General features: G+C 34.4%; 1 protein-coding gene across 3 annotated transcripts; it reads left to right on the plus strand.

The window, feature by feature from the left end:
• Positions 1-16193: 16193 nt before the first annotated feature.
• Positions 16194-24539, plus strand: LOC149776460 (uncharacterized). Of its 3 annotated transcripts, none has more exons than XM_089940881.1 (4): positions 16194-16328; positions 19614-19700; positions 21802-21960; positions 23224-24539. In XM_089940881.1, the coding sequence occupies exons 2-4, from the start codon at positions 19646-19648 to the stop codon at positions 24366-24368; spliced, it is 1359 nt and encodes a 452-aa protein (XP_089797007.1). In that variant the 5' UTR covers positions 16194-16328; positions 19614-19645; the 3' UTR covers positions 24369-24539. The 3 variants fall into 3 exon arrangements, with proteins under 3 accessions (XP_089797007.1, XP_089797004.1, XP_089797006.1); XM_089940878.1 differs by lacking the exon at positions 16194-16328 and adding an exon at positions 17503-17661; XM_089940880.1 differs by lacking the exon at positions 16194-16328 and adding an exon at positions 17505-17661 and having other exon boundaries at positions 19617-19700.
• Positions 24540-25089: the final 550 nt, after the last annotated feature.

Consider the following 25089-nt stretch of genomic DNA (forward strand, 5'->3'; position numbering starts at 1 on the left):
TGAACAAACACACCTTTACCTCATTATTCTTTAATTGCAAATAACCGGCTTTTTATTTCAATGCCTTCCAAAAATGAATCCCTGACAACTGATAGGACATTAACAAACCCTTCCATCCATCGCTATATATTTGCAACCATACAGTTAATGAAATTTATGTGAACATACATCTTGGAGCATTTCTCTTGTATGATTTCTTATGGCATAATCAAATAGGTTATATCAAACAACATTCATAGTCAAGAAATAATGCAATCCGTAAAATCAAGTATTAACGTGTCAAGAAATCTTTGGAAATTATATCAGTAGCCATTATACGACACGTTCTGGAAAACGGTAATGTGGTTTGGGACAACTACACATTACTCGACAAAGGAAACTGGAAAGAATACAATAAAGAGGCAGACAGGAACGTGACTGGTGCAACCATATTAGTGTCTGTTGAAGCGAGACGCCCAGAAACTGGATAGGAAAGTCTTGCATCCAGACGATAAGGTACACGTTTACACTCTTGTATAAAATAACAACTGGTTGAAGCTTTACCTTTCTCGCCTCTCTGATTCCAGTAGCTGTTAGTGATATTAATCGCTAAAACTTTAGTAATGTAAACACTTTCCAATTAGTACAGGTTAGAAAAAGTCTATCTTACAACTCGTTTTTTTTTTCATTCGGTCATTCGAGAATGGAATACATTATCTATTGAAACTGATCCAAGTGACACCATTAACTACTTCAAGCACATTAATTAATTACTACACTCATTTTCCCAGACTCTATTGAAGGAAATTTAAAATTCGTCTTGACTAACTTCGAACGAATTGCAGTTCACTTGGTCAACATATATCTGCAGAGAATATTAGACATTATGATATTATTTACAAAATAATGATTGTGTCTATATTGTAGTGTCTGTTATTATTTTACATAAGTGAAGCACATATTTACAATTCGATGGATACGTCACTTTTTACATTCTTTTCGATTGCTAGGTCACTCTTTGTGGGATGTGAACATAAATATTTAATACCAAACGAGTATACCTTAGCGCAATGGTTCCCAAAGTGGCGGTGGGATTTCCGGGGGGGGGGGGGGAGCTAAGGCTGAACAATTCTTTTTTACGGGGTAAGGTAGGGGGCGCTGAGGATAACCAAGGGGCGGTGGTCCGAAAAAGTTTGAGAACCACTGCCCAGACGTATCAAAAGTTAGCTTGAGTTTTACTAGTTACAGTTTAGTCTAAAAATTATTCTTCATTAAGCGCATCTAAGAACAGTCGTTACGTGGCTCGTTAAGTCTTCTCCTTATCGTGGGCTAAACGAATCCTTGAACGCTGTATGTGTACGGTTACATAGTTTGCGTATTTCATTTTTTAAATTTGTGTGTGTTCTTTCTCGACATTTATTTATTACAATTTTATCCCATATATATTTTAATATTGCTAACACGGTCAAATTAGTAAACCAAAAAGTTATATTTTAGGACAGCATAAGTGGTTTTATTGTAATAAAGACGTCAATTAATCTTAATTTATGTCATCTCTGAAGAGCCTGGCTGTCAGTTAGTCCTTGCGCAACAGCGTACATAGTAATGCGAAACAATGTCATCTAATAAAGATATTTAACAGTGCAAGGTTGTACATTCTTTGCTAGAAAACTATTTCTAAATCTGTGTTCTACACATCAAATTTGAACCTGATTTATATTTATAAAATATGCATAGAACCACTGCAGCCAAACAATTTGAGACCAAAGGGTTCGTAATTTGTAATGTTTTTGTTCTGTTTTTTAATGAATATACTGGTTTAGGAAAATGAAAGTACAACCTAGATCTCAACAGCTAAATGCGAAATGCCTATAAAATTTAATTTGTCTCTGCCAGAAAAGTTGCTGGTTTCTTTTCACAATTATGCTCCCAGGTCAAAGTCATTAGCGTACAGAGTATATATTCATGCACAAAGAATACCGTTTTGAGAGCTTTAGAAACCTTCATAATTTTGTAGTGACTTTCACATTAAAAATGCCTGATTGGTGTACATGGAAGTTCTATAAAGTTATGAAACAATACAAGTTTTTTTTTTAAATTAAATTTTGTTGCACGTCACAATGACCGCCTACAAATATTTGAAAAGCAACAAATGGTTGTTAAAAATATTAATTCCACAGAACTAGCATTTATTTTCCTGTTCACCATATCTGCACTTTTCACCAAAAAAGGCATGCATATTCATCACGAGACACATAATTTCTGAGCCATGTTACACGGTTAAAATGGGCCTCGTATCGCGATTACAATGTTTAGGTGTGAAGAATTAAAGCGAAACATGTGTGACAACTGAATAGTAGATTTCCTATTTAAGAAATTATGTACAATACATTATTCTTTCATTCATCCAAATTTAACGATACACTCAACTAAGAAATTATACAAATATTTAAAGAGAATGATTTACTGCAATGAAACGAACCATTAAACATTTTTCATAACTACGTTACAAGAGTTCCTATGAATGATTTAATAATAGGTCAGGGAACACATTGTATCATGATATTTTGGAATAAATAAACCAAGGTGGACAGTATGGTTGGCCACAACAGGATGCGGAATATCTTACTGGCATTAAGAGTGTGTCAGAGTTAGCCCCATCAGTATGCAGGTTTCGTGTACACGTTGAAATGCGAACATCTTAATGTAAAACACGAGTGTCTGATGAGCAAGCTTTAACACAGTACATTTAACACAACTAACAATTCTATGTAAGAACATTAACAGTCCACAAAAGCCTGATTAGAGATACACTTCTTGGTAAAACAGAAACAATAAAGGACAAAAAGAGAAAAAAGAAAATGCTTAATTTAAAATGGACCTGAATAATAAAACCTCTACATCAAGGCTTTTGAAAAAAAAAAATATGCCGTCTGACATGCTTACAAACATCATTATAACGTTCAAGCAGGTACTAGTCAATACTGGAAAAAATCCTCAGCTGACGAAATTAACTCAATGCTTATTAGTCATGATAGACAGCACGGATTGTTTTGTATACAATAGCACAGGTCAGACATGAAAGCATTGTGAGACTAAATCAAAGCATCAGATCAAAACGATGTTAGGTGATTCACTTCAAAGCATCCGATCACATGATAGATGTGTAGTAGGTGTTTCATTTCAAATGATCAGATCACATGATAGATGTGGTAGGTGTTTCGTTTCAAATGATCAGATCACATGATAGATGTGGTAGGTGTTTCGTTTCAAATGATCAGATCTCATGCTAGATGTGTAGTAGGTGTTTCGTTTCAAATGATCAGATCACATGCTAGATGTGTAGCAGGTGTTTTACTTCAAAGCATCAGATCAAATGCTAGATTTGTAGCAAGTGTTTCGCTTCAAAGCATCCGATCAAATGCCAGATGTATATCAGGTGCTTCTCTTCAAAGTAGATTATCTGCTGCATAGTATATTAAATCTGCTCCAATTTCACCAAAATGGTACTTTGAGAACAAATTTTATGAGTCAGTGGTATTTCGTAAATATATTTCAGATTATTAATATATTTCTGATTATAAAGTTAAACAATACTCTGCTATTGTAATGGATGTTATACGTCTATTTCCAAGAGATGTGATTTGAGAATTGGTAGCATTGTTTGGATGCAACAATACAACAATGTCTAACTTCACAAAATCGTTTTCTTACTTCTAATTAAGGTCGTACATTGCAAGAGATATAAAGAGTGTGAAAGAAATGTTTTTCAACAATAATATACAGCCTGTAAGATTTTCCAAAGGATTAGCAAAGACATAAACGAATAAAATGATTATAAGAACGTTGGGGTTTGGACCGAGACAAGAAAATACTAGTCAATGGTTTTTATCATTTGTGTCTCCAAGAGGGACTCAAAACACAATTCAGCTTGTTGCCGTTTTTACGGTAGCTCTTGAGAGAGTTTTTATTTTTCCATTTTTGTTGTCAGTGATGTGTATAGTCTATGTGCCTGGAACAGTGTTTCCTATCATCGTTCGTTGCACACAACATGACTTAGTTTATCTTATCTATTGCTTACTACACTGTCAGGTCAGCGTCATTAAATACAGCTAACGGTATATAATTCGTTTCACGCGAAGTATTTAAAACTAGTTAGGTACTTTTAGCTACATTTAATGACTCTGGCATGAAAGTGTACTGAGTTAGAATACAAATTACCATGATGCGTTGAACCAACTACTTTCTAGAAAAATACCAATCGCTCGACTTCGTGTGCGTATGTTTGTCTCTCTCAAATTGTTTTGTATGCTTTTCTCTCAAAATGGAGGGACTTAAAGCCGCTACATGGTTTTCTTGTGTTATATATATATGTTGTTGTTGTTGTTGTTCGATTTAAGAACAACTTCGTCAGGCACAGCAGAAGACAACAAAAGATTTCTTTTTTTAAAAAAGTAGTTATTAGTGCGAGGACACCTTGACTCAGGCGGCCTGTCTAAGACAACCAGACTGAGATAAGAAAAGGAAGGTTAGCAAAACAGCTAGATTTTTCTCTCGCATAGGCGAGAATAAGGATTGTCAAGATTTGCTTTTTTAAGTGAAGAAAATTGATTCGCGTTGAGTAGGAAGAGCAGAATTAAGTGAAAAAGGAGTAAAAGCGGATAAAACATGATCCTGTGTAGGAGCATGTTAAGTAACAGACGGTTAAAAAAAACTATATTGTTGCCAACGTTACCATATATAGAGCAGGAGGTTTTACAACTATAACTGTAATAACGGCGACATTTGTCATACCTTTCTGTTTGAATACTCTATTTAGCCATTTAACTAATGGTAATTTTTCATTATCTTCTTGCATTTTTTAAAATTAATATCTCAATATCTGTTACATATCAAACAGCCTATGCAATTTTATGGTTGCAGCCGTTTCTTTATGACTTTTTATTCCTCATATATCTTCGTCATATGTTTAAACATAATATTCGTTCGGTCATAGACGTTGGTACATTACAATAATTCTCTTTCCTCTTGTTTAGTCGATAATTTTTATCTAATTTCACAATCATCTGTAGTTTTACTATAAGAAGACACATTTCTGAAAGCTTCGCTAAATGTGCACGCCATTTAGTCAAAACGGTATTTCCATTCTTTAATACACTTTTGTTTTTAAAATTCGTGAACGTCTGTTACAATTTATTTCATAACGTGCATTTGTCAATCCTCTTAGACCTGTAATAATTGTCGGCTCTCATCCGTACCACTAGTAACATTTCTTGTGTACTTCTAAGTCTATTCAATCTATCCTGTAATTCGTTTGTTACAATGGAATTATCAATCGTATCCTCGAGATTTGTTTTTGTTCTTGAACCGAAAATTGTTTTGAAAAACAACTTTATCCTGGTTTAACGTGTATTCAGTGAAATAAGTTTAGCCTAATTTCTACTTGGTATTTGTGCTTTGTTTATATCAGTATCATGCAAATAGAATGTGTTATTTTCCATTTTTAAATCATCTTTCATCAAAGGATATTGTTGTTCTTCAACGTGCAAATCATAGTTTGTAATTATCGATTAGTTCTGTTTTAAGATGTTTGTCGATGAAGTTTAAATAACTGTGCAGACAAAACATAAGTTAATGCTCTTCAGCTCTTGTATTCTGAATTAGTTCATCTTAATTTTCTTCGTCATAAACACGATTTGCAAATGTATGGTCGAATCTTCTCCACCACTTTCTGCCATTTGTATTCGCAATAAACGGTGGATAAACATCTTGAAAGAGAAATTTGATTTCATAGACGAAACACATAGCAGTAGCTCAGTTTCAATTGAAATTGACGAATACAAACAAGAATTTAAACATTGTATATCAAATGGAAGATGCAAAGAGATAACTGGTCAAACATTAACTGACCAAACAATTGGATGAATCGCAGGTATACAAGTCAGCAAGACATCAGCTAAGATATAACAATAATTGTCAGATGTTGTCATCCTGTCAAAAACAACTTTAATTTTAAAAAATTCTACTAGGAAATGGCGGGAATAAATTTGAGATAGAGTTAAAAGATTACAGGATATCAAATGATATTATGAACTTCACTGCCATTCCAAGTAGGAACCAAGAGGTAACTCTGTCAGCACTAAGTGTTTGTTCGATAGCACTCAAAGATTAATTTGAAGAACAAGTATCGGGTGCCAAAAATTAACACAGTTAATAATGCAAAATAAGTATGCAATGAATTCTTTATAAGCAATGCGTTTATCGATCAAACAACAATTGTAAGAACTAATAAATGCTGCATATTATTAGAGAAAAAGCAAAAGAAACAAATCAAAGAGATTTACATAAATAATACAAAATCTCGTCAGAGATAAAGGTTGGCAGCTTTTAAAGGATATTTATTTTTGCGATTTAGTATTTCAGTTTTTAATTCTAATTTAGCAACAAAATATGTTATCATAACCTTTATTACAAACCTCCAATGAAAATACTTTCTTTGTTCTTCTAGGTTAGATTGGTGAAAAGATGTTCAAGGAATAAAATGACATATGAAAATCGTCATCATTCACACCTTCGGGGTTCAGTTTAATTCAACTGCCAACGGTGAAAGTTAATAAAAGCGATACAATCATTGTATAGTTTGTACCTCATTTTATGTTTGTTCAGTACCTCTAAATTATAAGTCTTGACATTCGGATTAACTTAAAATTTGTATCCATGAATATAAGTTGTGTTGGTTCTTTTCCAAAAATGAATAAATTAGCCAGGCAAGCAACACAGTCTTTACTGTGTGACGCTATTTTCAGCTCTCTGTCATTATCCAGATTGTATTTGATATAGATGTTTTATGTATTGATAAGTTCAAGAAAGAACAATAACAAGAAAAGAGTGAAGACAACTAGCTTTGTAAAAATTTAAAAAATAATTTATTTCCCTAGAAGTACAAGGTAAAAATGAGAAAAAGAACTTACGGTAATCCATAAATTAAAAAATAGAAGTTCTTGTAATTAAATGTTCTAATGAAACTGAGTTAGAATCCCGATGAAATCCAAAATGGAGGGTGATGACGTATGCTGTGGTCAGTGTTGTACTCATGTGTCAACAATTCTTTGTTGAATCACAGATAATAATATTCATGTGTTTGAATTCTGTAAATTTCGATAACTGTCTTTGTCCAAGAATTAATTTAGAACACAAGTATTTCCAGGGAAAAATAATCTCTTAGAATCCAAATAATTTGAAGAGAAATTAAAAATTAAACTCAAACTGGTCACAACAACAACAACAAAACACTTTGAGGCCTCAATTGTTAAGGCAAGAATAATTATTCTTTCTCAAAACATCAATATTAAATCTGGCTAATGTCCAAAACAGATCCCCGGATGTTGGTCAGTCCCCTGGGAAACCCAGAGCTGGAAACAATTGTTACATGTTATTTGTTAATATTCCAAGTATAACCTTGATTTCACTTAATGAATCTACTCTAAGAAAGAATAAAAAATAAGGAAAGAAAAGATGTTTACTCATGAATCCAGGTCACGAACTAGGTCAGCATTTTGTACAAAGTTCCTATTACTAATGTGTACGAAAAACTGAACTGTGTGTGTGTGTGATTTGGATTTTTAACGTAGCTTTAATAATGTTTCAGTCATATCGCTACGAAATCTGCAGTGTGGCAGTTTATAGCGATGTCTAGCACTGGGGCATCAAGCCGCAGACATGTAGCATGATGTCCCTCCCAGTCACATTATCCTGAAACCAGGTCGACCAGTCCTAACACTAACCTCTTAATGCTGATTGCAAAGCGAGGCAGTTGTTAGTGCCATTTTTGTAAGACTTTGGTATGACTCGGCTGGGGATCGAACCCAAGACCTCCTGCATCAGAGGCGGACGCTCTAACCACTAGTCCACCGGAACGATTAAAACTGAGCTGAATTTCTGGAAAATGTCAAATCCAGTAAATAAAGTTACATTACAATAGCATATAATGAGTAAATAAAGTTACATTACTTTGGCATGTAATAGAATAAAAAAGAATAAAACTAACAAACAAACAATTAAATTAAATCAAATATAAAATAAGCAAATATACATAACACTTGCAAATGTTAATTTTCCTTGCTTGAGATGCGTAACTTATATTTAAAATATCCATATTAAATAGTAAAGTATTACAAAGAACCTCATAACATGATTTTTCAAATCATTAAAAACATTTGAAAAACGAATTGTATATTAGATTTTATAGAAATTATACTGTATTTGATAAAACTATTATATTTGATAGAAATTGTACTTTTTTGATAGAAATTGTCCTTTATTTGATTGAATATGTACCCTATTTAATGTAAACTGTATTATATTTGACAGAATTTGTACTATATTTAATAGAGACTGTATTATATTTGACAGAAATTGTACTGTATTTGATAGAGACTGTATTTTATTTGACAGAAAGTTTACTATATTTGATAGAGACTGTATTATATTTGACAGAAAGTGTACTATATTTGATAGAGACTGTATTATATTTGACAGAATTTGTACTATATTTGACAGAGACTGTATTATATTTGACAGAACTTGTACTATATTTGATAGAGACTGTATTATATTTGACAGAAAGTGTACTATATTTGATAGAGACTGTATTATATTTGACAGAAAGTGTACAATATTTGACAGAGACTGTATTATATTCGAAAGCAATTTTACTGTTTCATTTGTGTCGTTGTTGTATTTGTTCATTATTTGTAATCAACAAAGCTGACAACAGGAAACGGTTTATTAAACATGACAATGTAATTGACATACATCCTGCTGATAAATTAAATACATTTTGAGAGTTACTGACTAAACCATGTTTCTAATGCTAGTAGATGATTGCACTAACGTAGAGAAGCCAAAGAAGAAAGCAACTAGGCGAATCAATTTAACATTTAGTGGTAGACGTTATGAGCTGATAATTGCGGTAATTGTACACAAATACAAAATACTCGTTCTTGATTTCCATGAGAATATTAGATTTCTTATTATGTTTTACTGTAGGGTAAAAATGCAACGAAAATAACCTACTACCTAATTATCTATAACAAGAAAAGTTAGAACAATAAAAGGAAGGTAAATGTACACAGTTATTAGTGCTGCTTGAGTACGCATATGAATACAAAGCAAAAGAGCATCAAACTCATTAACATCCGTAATCACAGTGACCATATGGTCAAGATTTTCCTTCATTTACTGAATATATATTGTAATTAAATATGGACAAATTAACTACATTTGTAGTGAAGGTATGCTGATATGATCACAGTAAATTCAGTTCGTTGTAATTTATTCTTTGTTTAAGCAAATAACCTTTGTTACTTCTCAAATTTTAAACTTTTCTTTATAATTTGTTTGATGAGAACATTTTTTATTTTTATCAGTTCCAAATGAATAACGCTTTGATTAGGTGTACCATTTTATTCAGCAACTTTCTTATATACTAAACACATGTTGCAAGGGTCATCTGTCTTGTAATCAGTTTGTCATAAAAGTGAATTTTCTCTGTTATAACTACGCTTGAAATGAATGCTTTACGAATCTGTGTCTGTTGTTAGTAATAAAAAGTTACGGCCAGATTTTTTAAAATTACCATTTTGTTATAAAATTTGTTCTTCAGCCATTTTGATAATTCTAACATTGTACATTTTCTGAAATAGTTTTCGTTAACGTTTCTTTGTTCTTTCTGCTTACTAAACTGATATTAGTAATTGCTGTTCTTATCCGTGCAAGACGATACTCCCTTTATAATTAGTCAGAACTGAGTTTTTGCAGTTATCGTGTCACGTAAATGATCGGTCTGTTTTACGCATGACAAGTTAAATAATTAGTTTAAAATGCAGCACTTTCCAAAAAGTAGCATTTCTTGGTCAGAGACATCTCTTGAATTGAATGCAAATTTCTAACAAAAATCAACAAATGAACTTCACTATGATAATACACGTGATTGGATTTGGAACATACATTTGGCATTATCCTAATTTATTCTCCTATATCAGATTAAATTATTAAAACATGTCATGATCAGATAATATATCTAATTCTACCCTGTAGACTTACACAACATTTTGCATTATTTTTTACTTTCTGTCATTCCAATGTTTATCCAGCACTTTAATAGGTTCATGGGAATCATAACCTTATAATTTGTGGAAAAAAGCTGGAAGGTGTTTTGCATGATTATGATCCACGTTGCATAACTGTGTGAAGGGCTACTATAATTATTATTTGGATCATGATCTCCCTCCCACCTTGTCGACAGTATCTTCATGTTACTCGTCAACAATTATGACATGGTTTGTAGAATCAAAATGCTTTTATATCTTCTTTCATAAAAATCATTTCAGCGGCGTGCATTGGTGCAGTTTTTATTTTAAAACGTTTTTGTTGTTGTTGTAATTTCTCTTTAAAAAAATTTAATGCGATATTTTCTCCTTTCAGGTATAGGTTCATAGTCTTTGTATAATGCCTTAATATAGATGAAAGATGCTGATTAAAAATGTCTTGCTGTCTATAAATGATAACTATTTTCTTTAATGGTTTTATGGTGCCTTCGATATAACAATAAATTACAAATGGAACTTTCATGTTGTATTTGTAGTTTCTACATTTTAAATCAGTGTCTTTTTAGGCAGGATGTCAATTAGTAATTTGCACGATTAAACAATATATTATGTTCATTTAATATTAACTATTTGTACAAATGATCTGAACACTTTTACAATAATACTTCTTATCTGTGAAGTATTTGTCTAAGGTAATATTAATATCGAAAAGCTTTGATTTATCAATACACAAAAGTATCTTCAAAGAGCGAAAATACCCTAACGAAAAACAACCATTGATGAGGCGAAACTATTTATTTTTATTTTATTTAAGGAGGTGCCTGTAATAATACTTCTCATAAAATGAAATAGATCTGAAGTCTCGAATCATTTATTTGATTACCTGACGACTCATATTTTTGAGCGCCGATACTTTAAAATGACGAAGCAGAATTTCAAAATATATAACTTTATATATAAAGGAGTACCCAGATAATGTTATTGAAGACATTTTTAAAGTAACAATTGACTAAGTTGGCATCCTGCTGTGCACAAATGTAAAGACTTATGGGGAAATAATGCTGATCTGATACTTTACGCGCAGAAGGTGTCTCTCTGCAACACCCAGGATAAGTATACAAGATTAAGTAAAACAAAGTGGAACAAATATAATTCTTCAATTCTTGGGAACCTGGTGAAAATATTTTATCATTAAAATTAATGAAAATTTTATTCATTTTTAACATAAATTAAAATTTGAATAGTCTATCATATCACTCTATATCATATACCTAGACTTATTGTTGTCATTTTTCTCCATTATCTAAAATAAAACGAAAGAACATGGTTGTGAAATACATCAGCTACTTATGCAGCGGAATAGACGGAATAAAGTACATCTAAATAATTTACACATAACATTAATTATAATTGTAATTTAGAAATCTTAGGCTAAATTATGACATAACGAACATACGACGTTACCAGGCCAACACAACTATGACGTCGCGTTTACTAAACATTTAATAAGCTCAACTTATGTATGCATCAAGTGTAAGTACATGTAAGATAAGTGACATTATATATTCACGACGCTGTCGGGGTAATTTTTAAATATCAAAATAATCGATTATCTGCAACGTTTACATCGCGTGATCTTTATATCCGGAAAGTAGACAGATATGGTGATCTTATAAACTCAGAATGGTGTCATGATCTTTCACTTCAGGTCCGTTATAGGTTGTCTTGATAATATAAAGCACATGTATATAAATTATAATTAAATATACATTATTAGCCAGTCCATATTTAATTATTTGATTAATAACAAAATATAGTATCATATATAGGCCAAAATAAACTATTAAGAACCAAGTTCAAATTACTACGCTGGAATTCTACACAACTTCGATTTCATCTTGATAATAAATAATTGATGCGAGACTGACAATTTTTGTACCTGCAAATTAAACGTATAAATACCTCTAAAATCCTTCCTTAGACAAGAATAATTTCAGTATAATACGCAATGGATAATTGTCTACCGACCTTCCTCTGTCTAGATAGTTCAAGAAAATTACCCATCTGTCTGACTGGTTTATCTGTTTAATAGATTTAAACACTTTGAATCAGTCTATCTATACTAATGCACGAATAAACGCTGCTTTATAGATTCTTAAACTGCTGAGATTCAAAAGTCATTATTGTCATTACTAAATATGGTTCTTTCAACTTGCGAGAAAACATTGTAATTATGATATTTTGTATCTTCTATAAACTGATAAGAAAAGATCTGACCTGTTTGAAAAGTGGAACTTGCTAATGAATTTAAAGAATATTCTGAACATGTTGCCTGTTTATATTAATTTTGACCCTATGTGAATCTACGCTGTCTTAAGGTCTATGTTGTGCCTCAATGAGGAGCCTTTGTTTGAGTTTTCCCATGAACATGTTATTAATCGAGGGTGCTATGATGGTATAAATGCATTCTCACTGACTAGGGGCCCCAACTGGCCGAGTGGTCTTCAGCGTTCCCTTTACCGATCACTGCGAGTTGACCTCTGCCCGCTTGGAATGAAGTCTCGAGACTCAGACTCAGCTTGCCAGGAGCTACCCGTAGGTCGGTGATTCTTACCGGGTTTTCTCATTTCTTCCTCCACCAGTTATAATGGTCGCCACGTATAGCCTATGTTGCTCTGAGAAATGACGTTAAACCCCAAAAATGATTAGATTACGTTTATAAAATATATGCAGTCAAATAAAATCGAGAAGAAAAATGATTCAGAAAGATTTAGTAATTTAGTTATAATATTGCCTTGTGTTAAATATGAATGTGGGTACGTATATGCGTGCGTGTCAATACACTTTCATGTGCTTACATATGATTGTATGTATGTATTTATGTGAATATACAGTTATATATGTATGAACTGATGTATATCTGTATTACTCTCTAACGAGAACAGGAGACATTTGATAAAACATAAACCACATAAGCAATTGTGCAGTCAAAAAATGCAATGTGTTTCATAACCTATTCTGTAATATATTTTTTAAAATAAATTTCTACCAATGGAAAAGAGTGGAAAGATTAAATGCATTGATACAAGTAACCCGACTAGACAAAATCTTGCCATTTGTTAAAACTTTTCTAACCAGTTTACTCATATCACTCACTGAGGTATTTTCAAAAGGACGATTCTGGTATACATCTATTTCCCATGTATGATTCCTTCAAATGACATCACCTTCTTATTCAGATTCCAGCTGAGAGTTTGCCAGGGATCTTAACCTCGTATTATAATTGCCGAACGAATCTGTACCAGAGAGCTGTGGCGTGATTGCCAGACAAAAGTGCAAACAAAAGAGTTGTGGCGTAATTGCCGTTCAAAATTGCAACAGAGAATTGTGGTGTATTTACCGGACATAAATCAAACAGAGAGTTGTGGCATAATTGCCGGACGATATTGCAAAAGAGATTTGTGGCATAATTGCGGGACAAAACTGCCAGAGAGTTTTAGCGTAATTGCCGTCAAAATTGCAAGAGCGAGTTGTGGCCATAATTGCCGGACAAAATTTGCAACAGAAGTCATGGCGCTTGATAGTGGATGAACCATATCAAATTTGTTATTGCAGATTGTTGCATGTCTCCTTCAGTCTTGAATGTCATGATGATCGCAGTTCCTATGCCTTTGCGAAAAAGTATTGAAAATACAATAAACACTAAGGGAACGATTCTTTTAAACACCCTATTCATAGACTGTGACAATTTGAGCAAAGTTCATACTGAACCCTTGATTACTGTTGCGCGTTGATTTTGTACGTTACTTTTCTTTAACCATTAAAAATACTTTAGAAACAGATTACGTTCTTCACAGATTCTCGTTAAGGATGATGATCGATCGTGAAAAGGTAACATTTTGAAACTTTACGAAAAAATTATATTTTTACATAGCTAAGGGTCCAAGTTATCGAACGAAACCTAATTATTGATAGGTTTTGTAAATTTTCCTGCCTTACTCTTACTTGAATATCTATCCCCATGTAACGATCATTACATAGAAGAAAAAAATAGGAAAAAGCACAATGTCAGCGAAACTTGAAATCGGACCAAGGTATATCAAACAAGCAAACTTGCCCTCAGCAGACTGAAAGCAGTGGTACCGGAAGAGTCCATTTTTTGTCTGTTATTTTAGTACTCTCCTCTCTGCGCATCCTCTTGTAGAATATATCGCAACCATGAGGCTGCTTATATCCATGTGTCATTTAAACCTTAGTCCATCGTCTTCTCGTAATCTACTATAACGAGTATAGTATTTTGCGCATGCTCCATTACCGAATATGTCGAAGAACGACTAGTACGTGTTTGTAACGTTCGTCATTGGTTTGTTTTTCTTGGTTGAATCTGTCTAACATCTGTATACTTATTTTAATTCATAGCTATAAATATTTCTTCTAATTCAGGTACATTACTCTACATGAGAAAATATCGCAAACAGGAAACAATGCATACAGTTTCCATGACGTTACATAAAATCATTCGGAGGACACATGTTGAACATGCTTCCTTCACTGCGAGGTACTACCTATTTCATATTACCTTCTTAAGTAGTTAATAATTCTTCAAATTAGAACAGATGGACGATCACAGACTGGTCATATCAAACACACACAGAAAAGCTTGTGTCAGCAAGTGAATACTTTTCATTGTGACATAATAACTGAGATTTCCACTTATCCGTAACAAAATGATTAGCTACCAATTTGCTACAGGGATAAATCGCTAACTATTTGTCCAAGGTCTCATGAGTTTCGCCATCTTTACAATTTCCACTGAGGCGGCTGTCATTGCAGTTTAAAAAATTACATAACCATATTTTCCTTTTGTTATTTATTAACAGACAAAAGCCACAGCTATGACATATCGCTTCTAATCTCTCTCTCTCTCTCTCTCTCTCTCTCTCTCTCTCTCTCTCTCTCTCCAATAGGTCTGCAATCATTTAGTGTTCTTGTTTAACCAGAATGGTACCTTTCTATTATTTTAGAACTTCAGAGACATTTACTTAATATACAATCTTCAAAGATACATCAAGTTGCTAGTGCAATGGTAGTGGTGGACGGTGGGGTGCATTTGTAAACGTCTTTAACGTTTCTTAACTCAACATGAAACAGCATTAGATAGAGACCTCCTCATGTTTAATTTATATTCTTTATTATTTTGCACAGTGCGTAGCTTGTGTTAATTTCAGCAGGTACATGGAAGCCCATGCATATCATAACTCTGTGATGACCTTGCAGACAGGCAATTGGGTGTCGTTATCTGCATTTCCTGCTATAATAAAGAGTTTTACGTATGCATTGTTCCCAAACGAACGAATAAAAGCTGCCGGATTTAATTTCTTTACTCATAAATGTCAGCTTTTTGTTTAAATAGTTAAAACAGAAATGTGATTCACCCTGCCGCAAATTTCGAAAGAACGTGCCATGTAGAAAATTGACGACACAAAGAAGAAAATATCCATGTACCGTGGAATCCATTTCTTCATTAAATATATATGACAATAGACATCATCGCTAGGAAATACCCAAAATGAAAACAGTGTTGATTATTGTTCTACAGTTTCATTTCATGTGGTATTTACCTGAGTACACTCCACGCAGAGATACATCTATTTGGATTCTAGGATATATCAAAAGAAGACCTTTAGAACTTGTTCCTTTGTACCTAAATTTTGCAGTTTGAGATTCATCTTGTTTTGTTGTTGTGGTTTTTTTTTGCGCAGCTGAGGCCGTAGACTGATTGACAAGTAGAGGTTTATATTTTTCTTCTTTTATTATATTGACATGAATCAACTTGCGGATATATGTTCATAAAACTGAGCAAGTGCAATCACGTTTTCTACTCGGTTATATTAGACCAACTGTGGTCCTGCATTGAACGTGTTGCGGAAGTGCACGAATATCTGAGAAGACTTTTTATATTTGAATGCAAAGCGTATTTAATGTTAAGGAAAATTTCACAAATTGCATAAATTGGCCTGGAATTTTGATAATGTGATGGACAGTTCCCTACCAATCCCTGTTCTTTCAGTACTAAGTTTTATGTAACAAGCACCTGTTGTTCGTCCTTCGAATTCGGATAAGATCATGTCAGCACTAAGCACACAAATGCCACAGAAAATACTTCATGAACACTACTTTCGATAGTTTAACACAAACCTGCTTTGTGTGGCTTAAAGTTGCTTTTCACAACTACATATGGTAAGTTTGTTTTTGTTCTTCCATAGCGCTTCTTTTAACTTTTTAAACAGAGACAGTTCTTTTTTTTTTTTTTTTTTGTTAACTTTTGAATGTGAACAATTGCTGGCAATTTGTTTTAGTGAAATGTCGGTACATGTGGGAATTTAATCACTATACTTTATTCTCTAATATATAAAGTATTGTTCTTGTTAGCTGTAATCTATGGACGAATCCAGACAGAGCTCTAGGAAAAAATAAATTTAATGTTGCTTCTATTTGCCAATGGCAAGGCAATGCAGTTATTTTCTTCACTCTTCACTAGTTTATCTTTCATTGCTGTGATGTAACTGCTCTTTCAGAAATTACACATTTCTGGAGACAAACGATGAAAATGAGTATAGGTAAAACCGCATAATTACAGAACAAAAAATACTGCTGCAGATATATGCAGTAAAATTCTTTCTTGTTGTGGGGTTTAACAAAAATTTTCAGCACACGATAGGCTATACATGGCGGCCAGTATTAATGGCGGAGGAAGAACCCGGGAAAACCCCGGAAAGAACCATCGACCCACGAGAAACTACTGGCAAGCTTTCTCACATACCCACATTGGCCGAATCCGATACTCGAACTCACGCAGACAGAGGTGAGATGGCAGTGATCCGTAACGGAGAGAGCTTTAGACCACTCGGCCACTCGGGGCCCCCGATAAATTCTTTAAAACATATTAGCATAAATGGTCTTAAAAATGAAGACGGTCGTGTGAGAAGATTATCTAAAGAAGGAAAATTTGAATTCAATTTATGTATCGTTTCTAAGAGAATCCGTCACAAGTTTTGTTTTTTAAATTATAAAATAAAGTTAAACTACCATTGGTAATATAAACGAATATACAGCTGCACATCAGCGGTTTAATTAAAACTTGAACTGAATGTACGTTAATAAAGTGTTTAAAGGTCTATTATATTCATAATTCGTGTATCCTTCACAACCGGCATGTCATTATAAATTCCCACCACATACATTAAATCCTAGTCTGCAGACACGATGTGACAGCGATTCTAGATTCCCGTCACAGCAGTACGTGACGTTCTGTGCAGTACAACGCCCATGTAACCATGGCAATTCGTGTTGCCCATTTCACAAGAACTCATTAGCTAGTATCATCAGAAATATACCGTGACTGAAAAACAGCAAATTGAAGAAGGGCTTTCATCGCTCATTAAGAGCGACCAATTATAGTGCCCGACACGTAGAGACAAAGGTCTGAATATAAAATTAAAATTCTTTTATCGCTTCTGCACTCAAAAATCTATTTCGGAGGATTTTATACAGCTGGTGGTAGACTACACAGGTAAGTACATTTTAAACACCCCCTGGCATTAATTAATTTCATTTTAGTTTATATATTTATATTGAACCTGAGATTCACTTACTAAATTATCTATCCAAATCTTTCCAAACTTGCAATACAATTATTTTTTGTTATCACATTATTCGAACATCTCTCAAAATAGGTGATTGTAGATATACCAGATAAATTAAAAACTGAAAACAATAATGACATTTCCCGTTGGTGAATCTTTTATATCACTATTTGTTCTGACTAGTTCAAATTTAAATTTTGAATTAATGTATAACATAGATATGAAAAGATTATATCAGAAGATGTTATAATAAACAAATTCGTTTTTGAATAAAAAATCTGAAAAGCAAATTGTTTTATAATGTTACTGGTTTAAATGATTCTAACATAGTTGAGGATTCACGTAAAAAACAAAAACAAAAAAATGCGAAAGTAAAAGAAGAAAATGGACGATTATAATCTATCTACAAAAATCAAGAAATTAAATCCAAAATTACATTGAATCATTGTTACTTTAGACAAACATATTTTTCGCAGTTATGTGGATGTTGATTTATTTCTATATTTTTCTACCAAAATAATTATGTAAAATTGTGTGTTACGTTTGTACTTTTTTGTCGTATGCTATGACCAAACAGGTATTAACCATCAAGAATCAAAGGTAAAAATAAAAACTACAGCATAGATAAGGTAGGTGATGATCAAAAGCAACATATGATCAACGAATTTTCTAAATAAAGGAGTTGACGATGAAGGATAATTTATTTTTATTTGTCAATTAAATCTCTGGTTGCAAAGATTTTTCTTTTTCTTCGCGGTACATATTCTTTTGTCAAATCTCTCAAAAGTTCATTGCTTACTAAGGTGAATTAATGAAGGACGAATAATTGCATCACGGCAAGGCACGTTCATTGTTATATTACCGCTAAAGATAATGACACATTTTACAGTGACTAATTATTCCTATCAATTAGGCGTTTATTCATTTGTACGAATGTAATTATATATTATAATTGTTGTCGGTCGCAGTGGCTGCGGTCATTAGAAGACAATGTGCTGTTAAGAATGAGAATTTTACATTGATATATCATGGTTTCATTAAGTATAGCGCTTATTTTAGAAATACCTGAAACACTAGCAAGTGAAAAATACTGGTCTGTTTAACTAATATAATCTTTACGTTTACATTTTCCCCTTCAGCTCCCTCTTCTCTGATTCTTCACTCTTGAGTTTGGTTAAATACATTAATTTTGTGATATTTTAAATATATGACAGATACATCCATTTCCTGAATTGAGACGCTGAATAACGGTTGAAAACGAATAAGATCAATGTTAAATAAAATAGGAACTCCCAAGAACTGAATAATGTCGATTTATCAATGGTATCTTTCTTATAAAGGCGCTGTTTGGACCTCCTCACTTCGATGCACAGATGGTGATATTTTCCTTTCTCAGTATGGGGCATCCGGGGCGGATCCTTCCTTTGTCACCCCCACAAATAATTTTAAATATAAACACACAGAAAAATATATTATGTTTGCAAGTAGATTTTTAAACAGTACAGTACTGTCATAAGCAAATTGGAAATAACTTTTACTTTGGCGAAGTTTGGTTTGAAAACGTATACTAGTATTTTGACTCTCCCGATCCCGTCCCCTTTCTGGCTGTCACCTGGGGCGGACCGTCCCCTTGCACACACACCCCTTAGTACGCTACTATATCTCGAATATGTTTGTCATGATCCGCTCGCATAAATAATCGTAAGGTTGAATTTAATATCTGGTTAACAAAATGGATATTTATTATTTGCTCACAGATATTTACCATCCTTCTGCTTTTGATTGAAACGGCATTGCAGATGGAAATGATAAAAATACTGAGACGAAGTTAAAGTCGTTCGCCCTCTTTTTCTTAAATTTGTCTTCCTTTTGTTTGAAGCAGACCACAGTGGACCACCAGAGTGTAGAAACATGTACAGACTTTTCATCTTGTCCGTATTATTCGGAGTTTCTCAGGTTCGTGCAGGTAAGAAGCGGGAAATTCATTGATCAAGACGCAAGCAATGGTTTTTTTTAATATTTTATAACAGTAACACTTTATCTTTTATATCATTTCTTAACATTTCTTACGCGGTTTTCGGTAGCTTGGTTAACATGGCCATTTTTGTTCATTTGTGTCTATGGAAACGAGAGAGAGAGAGAGAGAGAGAGAGAGATGTATACTATAGTGTTTTCGTTTGTTTACAACTCTGGTATGATAAATAGCAGAGTGAACAACTGCATTTTAAGGACGGAGGAAGATTGACGTTTTGGGGGGGTACTGTTTCACATATTGACGACCACCATAAGCTAACACCAACCAAACTTATAGCACTCTCCGTACATTTTCGTTACGAATGATCAACGCTTTTCCTTCAATTTGTATCTAATTTTGAGGACGTTTCTCGTTTAAAAAGATGGAATGGATTATTACTTTTGGAACCCTTTGCGAAAAAATATCTTACCCGGCATGGTGTGGCACTGACTGTTTACATCGGCACTAATGTACTCAAAGTGACTGCACATTTCACGGAGAAGAAAGGTGCACGTAAAATCAGGAGGGATGTTCATCGATCAGAAAAAATCAGAAGACCATTGACACCCATAAGCGTTGTTTTCACTGCCGTTGATTTTCTCCTGTTTTAATTAACAACAGCAGCAAAGTGAACGGTAAGAGAAGAAAACGTTTAAAACAACAGAGACGAAGTGGATTGAGGGATCTAAAGGAGATAATGAAGCGGAATTTTCATTTTCTTTTATTCGTTTTTATTCAGACAGACAGCTTCTTCGTTCTTTAGAAAAGAGAACTACAGATCATATCCTATCGTCACAGTGTATTTATACTCCATGATTATTACTATAGTCGCCATAAAAATATTTTAAAAAAACAATATCAGGAACGGAGTTTCCGGTTCCAAAATTTATGTTTTAATACCATTTTATTCGCGTAGAACATAGTCACAAGCTTTTGATATTAGAACACAGTCATGTGTTGTTGATATCAGAAGAAAGGCACAAGTTGTTGATATAGGAAGACTTAGAATTGGATGGAATGTTTTAAATGGAGGAGAAACTTAAGTTTTTGTTCTATACCTGACTCCAACACACACACACACACATACACACACACACACACACACACTCTGATGTGGTTAACGTAACCCAAAATACAAACTGTAACCTATTTGAACATCTGCTTCGCATAATAAGGATCTACAGAGTTTGTGAGTATATGAATATAATACTGTGCTTTTTCTAGATATTATGCAACTAGTTGTATTACCCTTTACTGTGAACAATATAGAGTTAAGGAGGTAATAACACGAAACAATGTTATGCTTGTTGTTCAATCTTTATGTCTCTTTTTCGATGTACTTTCTTCGATAACCTCAGCAAAATTTGTTTAAATCATATCAAATATCACCTGGAAAAGTCACAAACGTAATCGAATGGTCTATTTAGTTTACCATTCACCGCCTTAAACCATTCTACAGGACACCACATGATTTAACAATGAAACGATTTTGAACACGGCAATAACGTTAATTCCAAGACACGTGACTCGTTCTAACTTGATCATAATGCACTCACTTCAGCCAGTTTCAAAGTATGTTCCTACCCTCCGGATTTTGTTTTTGGAGGAAAAATTAGATTAGGTTGTCGAAACTATCTTTTTTTTCTTCAAAATATTCAGCCACATTTTTGGTCCCAAACCCTATATTTTGGACTCAAGCTAGCGAGACCTGTCTTGTTATTGATGTTCTGTGACATCATTCAGTCAGTCAGAGTTGAGTTGTATATCTCCATGCTGAAAAGACAATGTAAATGGCTCTAAACACTTAACACAAAATCATATGTACGAGAAAAGCAGTAGTGTCAATAGTTTATGTTAATTTTAAGAAATGACTATTGATTTTATACATGCTTATCCTTCCCAAAGCAGATGGTGAAATACAAATTAAGAGTAAATTACAACAGAAAAATAAAACAAAAAATAATCAGTCACTACAATGCTTGCTTAACTTTTGAAATAAATGTAATGAAAGCATAATGTCATATTATACGAATACAAAAATTACCTGTTTCAGTATGTGATCTGCGAGGTGTTCACGGTGACCCAAATTCTTTCGAGCAATACGTGCCGGGGTTTGGTTGGAGACGCCTGTACTGTGCCATCGGGACGGTGTTCAGCGAGATAGACTGTAGTTGTTCAATAAACGTTGGGGCAAGCGCAAGTGTTGGAGGAGGTATGAAAATGAACAATAACAATAGCAATACTATATTTATCATCATCATCGATGTAGCCGTTGTATTCATCGTTATTATCACCTTCATCATCAACATACAACTGCTACTACTAGTTATAATAATAATAATAATAATAATAATAATAACACGAAGAAGAAGAAGAATGATAACTAGTTGTGACGATGATGAGAGCGAGGAGAAGAAGGAAAATTTTCAAGTCAGCTGCCTAATCTCAGATTTGCACTAGGCCAATAAGCCCAGTTTCCCTGAAAGGTCTATAACTTTTACATTTATATCCCTTGTTCCCTCCTCGTCCCGTTCTGATAGTTGACTGTTCTTGGGTACGTGAGTTTTCATGTTGTTTGGAATAGCAATGGTGAGAAAAAAATTACTCTTAAGGGAAGGCTGTGCTGTTGACTACAGTATTTACCCTAACGCCATATCACTCTTCCCCGATAAGGTCACTAACAGACGATATTCTGACCATTTTACCTGGACGACGTGTATCCTGGCAGGTTTTCCTATATGCAACCATCAAAACTGACCATTTTGAGGAAGGCACACTGAGGCAAAATCATCGTATACATTACAAATATAGATAGTAACAAAAAGCTTGATTTGTGTTCTGTTTATGCATGTATGTTTTATAACGGTATCTTGAGAATGAATGAAACCATCATTCGTTTCACTTATACACTTAACAACAGCATCCCCACGATAATAATGAAGACACAATCTAACGAGTCACTGAGTACATTTGTCTTTAATTCACAATAAGTTAGTTTTTCTTTTTCTTTTAAATTATACATGAACTACAAACACATGCTGCTTTTCGGTAGGAAAATCACGCTATTGACTTGAGGAATGATGAAGATATAGTTTGCTTATTTTACTTCCGGAAAACATTGTACGTTTCCATGTGCCATTTCGTCTCACGCGTGAAGCGGACTTTAAACATTTAAAGATGTCCCCCTTCTAGTTAATTATGTTTATTTTCCCAACAATACTGCATCATTTCATTTAACTGCTTTTGCCAAGGTCACGTATAGTTCAAATCAATAAAATATAGCTTCTTGATCTCCACTGTTCTCTAGTACCTACTGAAAATGAGATCAATGCTAGATTTACACTGCAGTTCTTTCGTCCTAAATATAATTTGTAGCCAGCTGTTTCGGTCAGCTGAAGAAGTTTTATTTTGTAATTTTTTTAAATTCTACATTCCGTGTTCAAGAGAATTGGCAAGAATTATATTTATATTTCAGGCATTCCTGTTGGTTTCGACTTTGGTTTTAATAACGGTGGTGACGACGACACTTCTGATAGTGGCGAATGGAACTGGGGATGGGATTGGGGAGCTAGCGGCGGAGGTAGTGCCAGAGCCGGTGCCGCAGCAGCAGCAGCGGCAGCAGCAGGAGGTGGTAGTGTCAGCCTCGATGCCATAGCAGCAGCAGCAGCGGCGGCGGCGGCGGCAGGAGGAGGAGGTGGTGGAGTGTTTAGTGGCGTTGACGTTAGCGGTGGTGTAGATTATCCCGTTGGTTCCATAGCTGAAGCCAAAGCTAAATCCAACGCAGGAAGCTGGTGGGAAGACTTTAAAGACGACTGGTTCAATAGCAAGGATTGGGATGAGAGCTGGGACCATGATTGGAGCAGTGAAAGCAGTGACGAAAGTGACTCCAGAAAAGATAGCGAAAGTGAAAGTAGTGAAGGAAGCAAAAGCGAAAGCAGTGACGATGACAGTAATGACAGTGATGACGATAGTGGTGATAGTGCTGACGAGGACTTTAGCCTGGATTTTGATGGAATCAATCTTGATATTGACGATCCAGAGTTCGATTACCTGGCTGAAATGCTGGTGGAGGCAGGCGCTGATCTTGACGTCTTCGATCTAGATTTGGACGGAGACCAAGCCGTCGCTGCCACTGCAGTCGCAGCTGCTTCTGGCGGTAGCGCTACATCAGGGGGATGGGCAGGTGCGGGTGCGGGTGCTGACGCGGGTGCGGGTGCTGGAGATGGGATTTTCGATGGCGCGGCAGCAGCTGCAGCAGCTGCAGCAGCAGCGGCAGCAGCGAGAAGAAGAGGAACTATATATCAATCGTCGGATGCAGGGGCCTCAGCTGGGGCTGTAGCAAAAGCGAGCTCTGGGTCCGGAGGTGGTGTATCTCTATGGGAAAGTCTGCTTTCTGGCTGGGGATCTGCTGGTGCAGCAGCCGGAGCCGCAACTGGAGCTTCTAAGAGGGGAGGCGGTGCCGGTGGAGTCGTGATCGGATCAAGCTCACCAGGTGGCGTCGTCATTGGCCAAAAGTGGTCATCAAAATCTGGCTCAGGTGCATCAGCTGGTGCAGCAGCCGGGGCGAGCTCCGGTGGCTCTGGCGGAGTTAATCTCTGGAAATTTGGATATGCACACTAATGTGAAGCTGATTGACTACTATCCTTAAAGCTTCTCGTTCACATGGGCAATTATTTCTCTTAACTCATCACCTCGTGTTACTTTTTAAATAAAACTTCGTCTTAAGGCACTGTATAAAGTATTCAATGTTTGTATAGTTTTTATTGTAAATATATTGAAAGTATACTTAAACGGAGTTTTTCTTTCTAATCGATTTCATTAGTAATTTCCTTCATTTAGTTAAGGCCATCAGTAGCAGGTTTACCGGTGTTAAGCAAGCTATGTAGCACACACAGACATTATATATATATATATATATATATATATATATATATATATATATATATATATATATATATATATATATATATATATATATATATATATATATATATATATATATATATATATATATATATAATGGGTGTGGGTGTGCGCGGGTGTGTGTTGGGTGTGAATTGTTTACGCTCTGAAGCGATTTCGGCGATTACAAAACTAAAGTATTACGTTTGTTTTACAAAAGCAAGTGTTTACTGTGATAATGAGATTGAATTCTTGTATATTTTGTACATTTATAATTTTGACGAAGTAAGACGACACCCGCCGAGTGTAATGCACTTTTCTTTGCAGGCATAGAGCCTGTTGCAAAAAGTAAAACTTGTGTGGGGTCCTCGTCGAAAGTGTAGATTGCTACGTTAAAATATTGGGAATACTCCACGTGTAAGATATAAAGGCAATAACG

The sequence above is a fragment of the Sinohyriopsis cumingii genome, chromosome 18 (assembly GCF_028554795.1).
Source record: "Sinohyriopsis cumingii isolate HCF-2022 chromosome 18, ASM2855479v2, whole genome shotgun sequence".
Taxonomy (NCBI): Eukaryota; Metazoa; Mollusca; class Bivalvia; order Unionida; family Unionidae; genus Sinohyriopsis; species Sinohyriopsis cumingii.

Coding starts and splice junctions, on each gene's coding strand:
- LOC149776460 (XM_089940881.1), top strand. CDS start 19,646: ATGTACAGACTTTTCATCTTGTCCGTATTATTCGGAGTTTCTCAGGTT. Junction 19,701..21,801: donor AGTTTCTCAGGTTCGTGCAG/GTAAGAAGCGGG, acceptor TACCTGTTTCAG/TATGTGATCTGCGAGGTGTT. Junction 21,961..23,223: donor AAGCGCAAGTGTTGGAGGAG/GTATGAAAATGA, acceptor TTTATATTTCAG/GCATTCCTGTTGGTTTCGAC.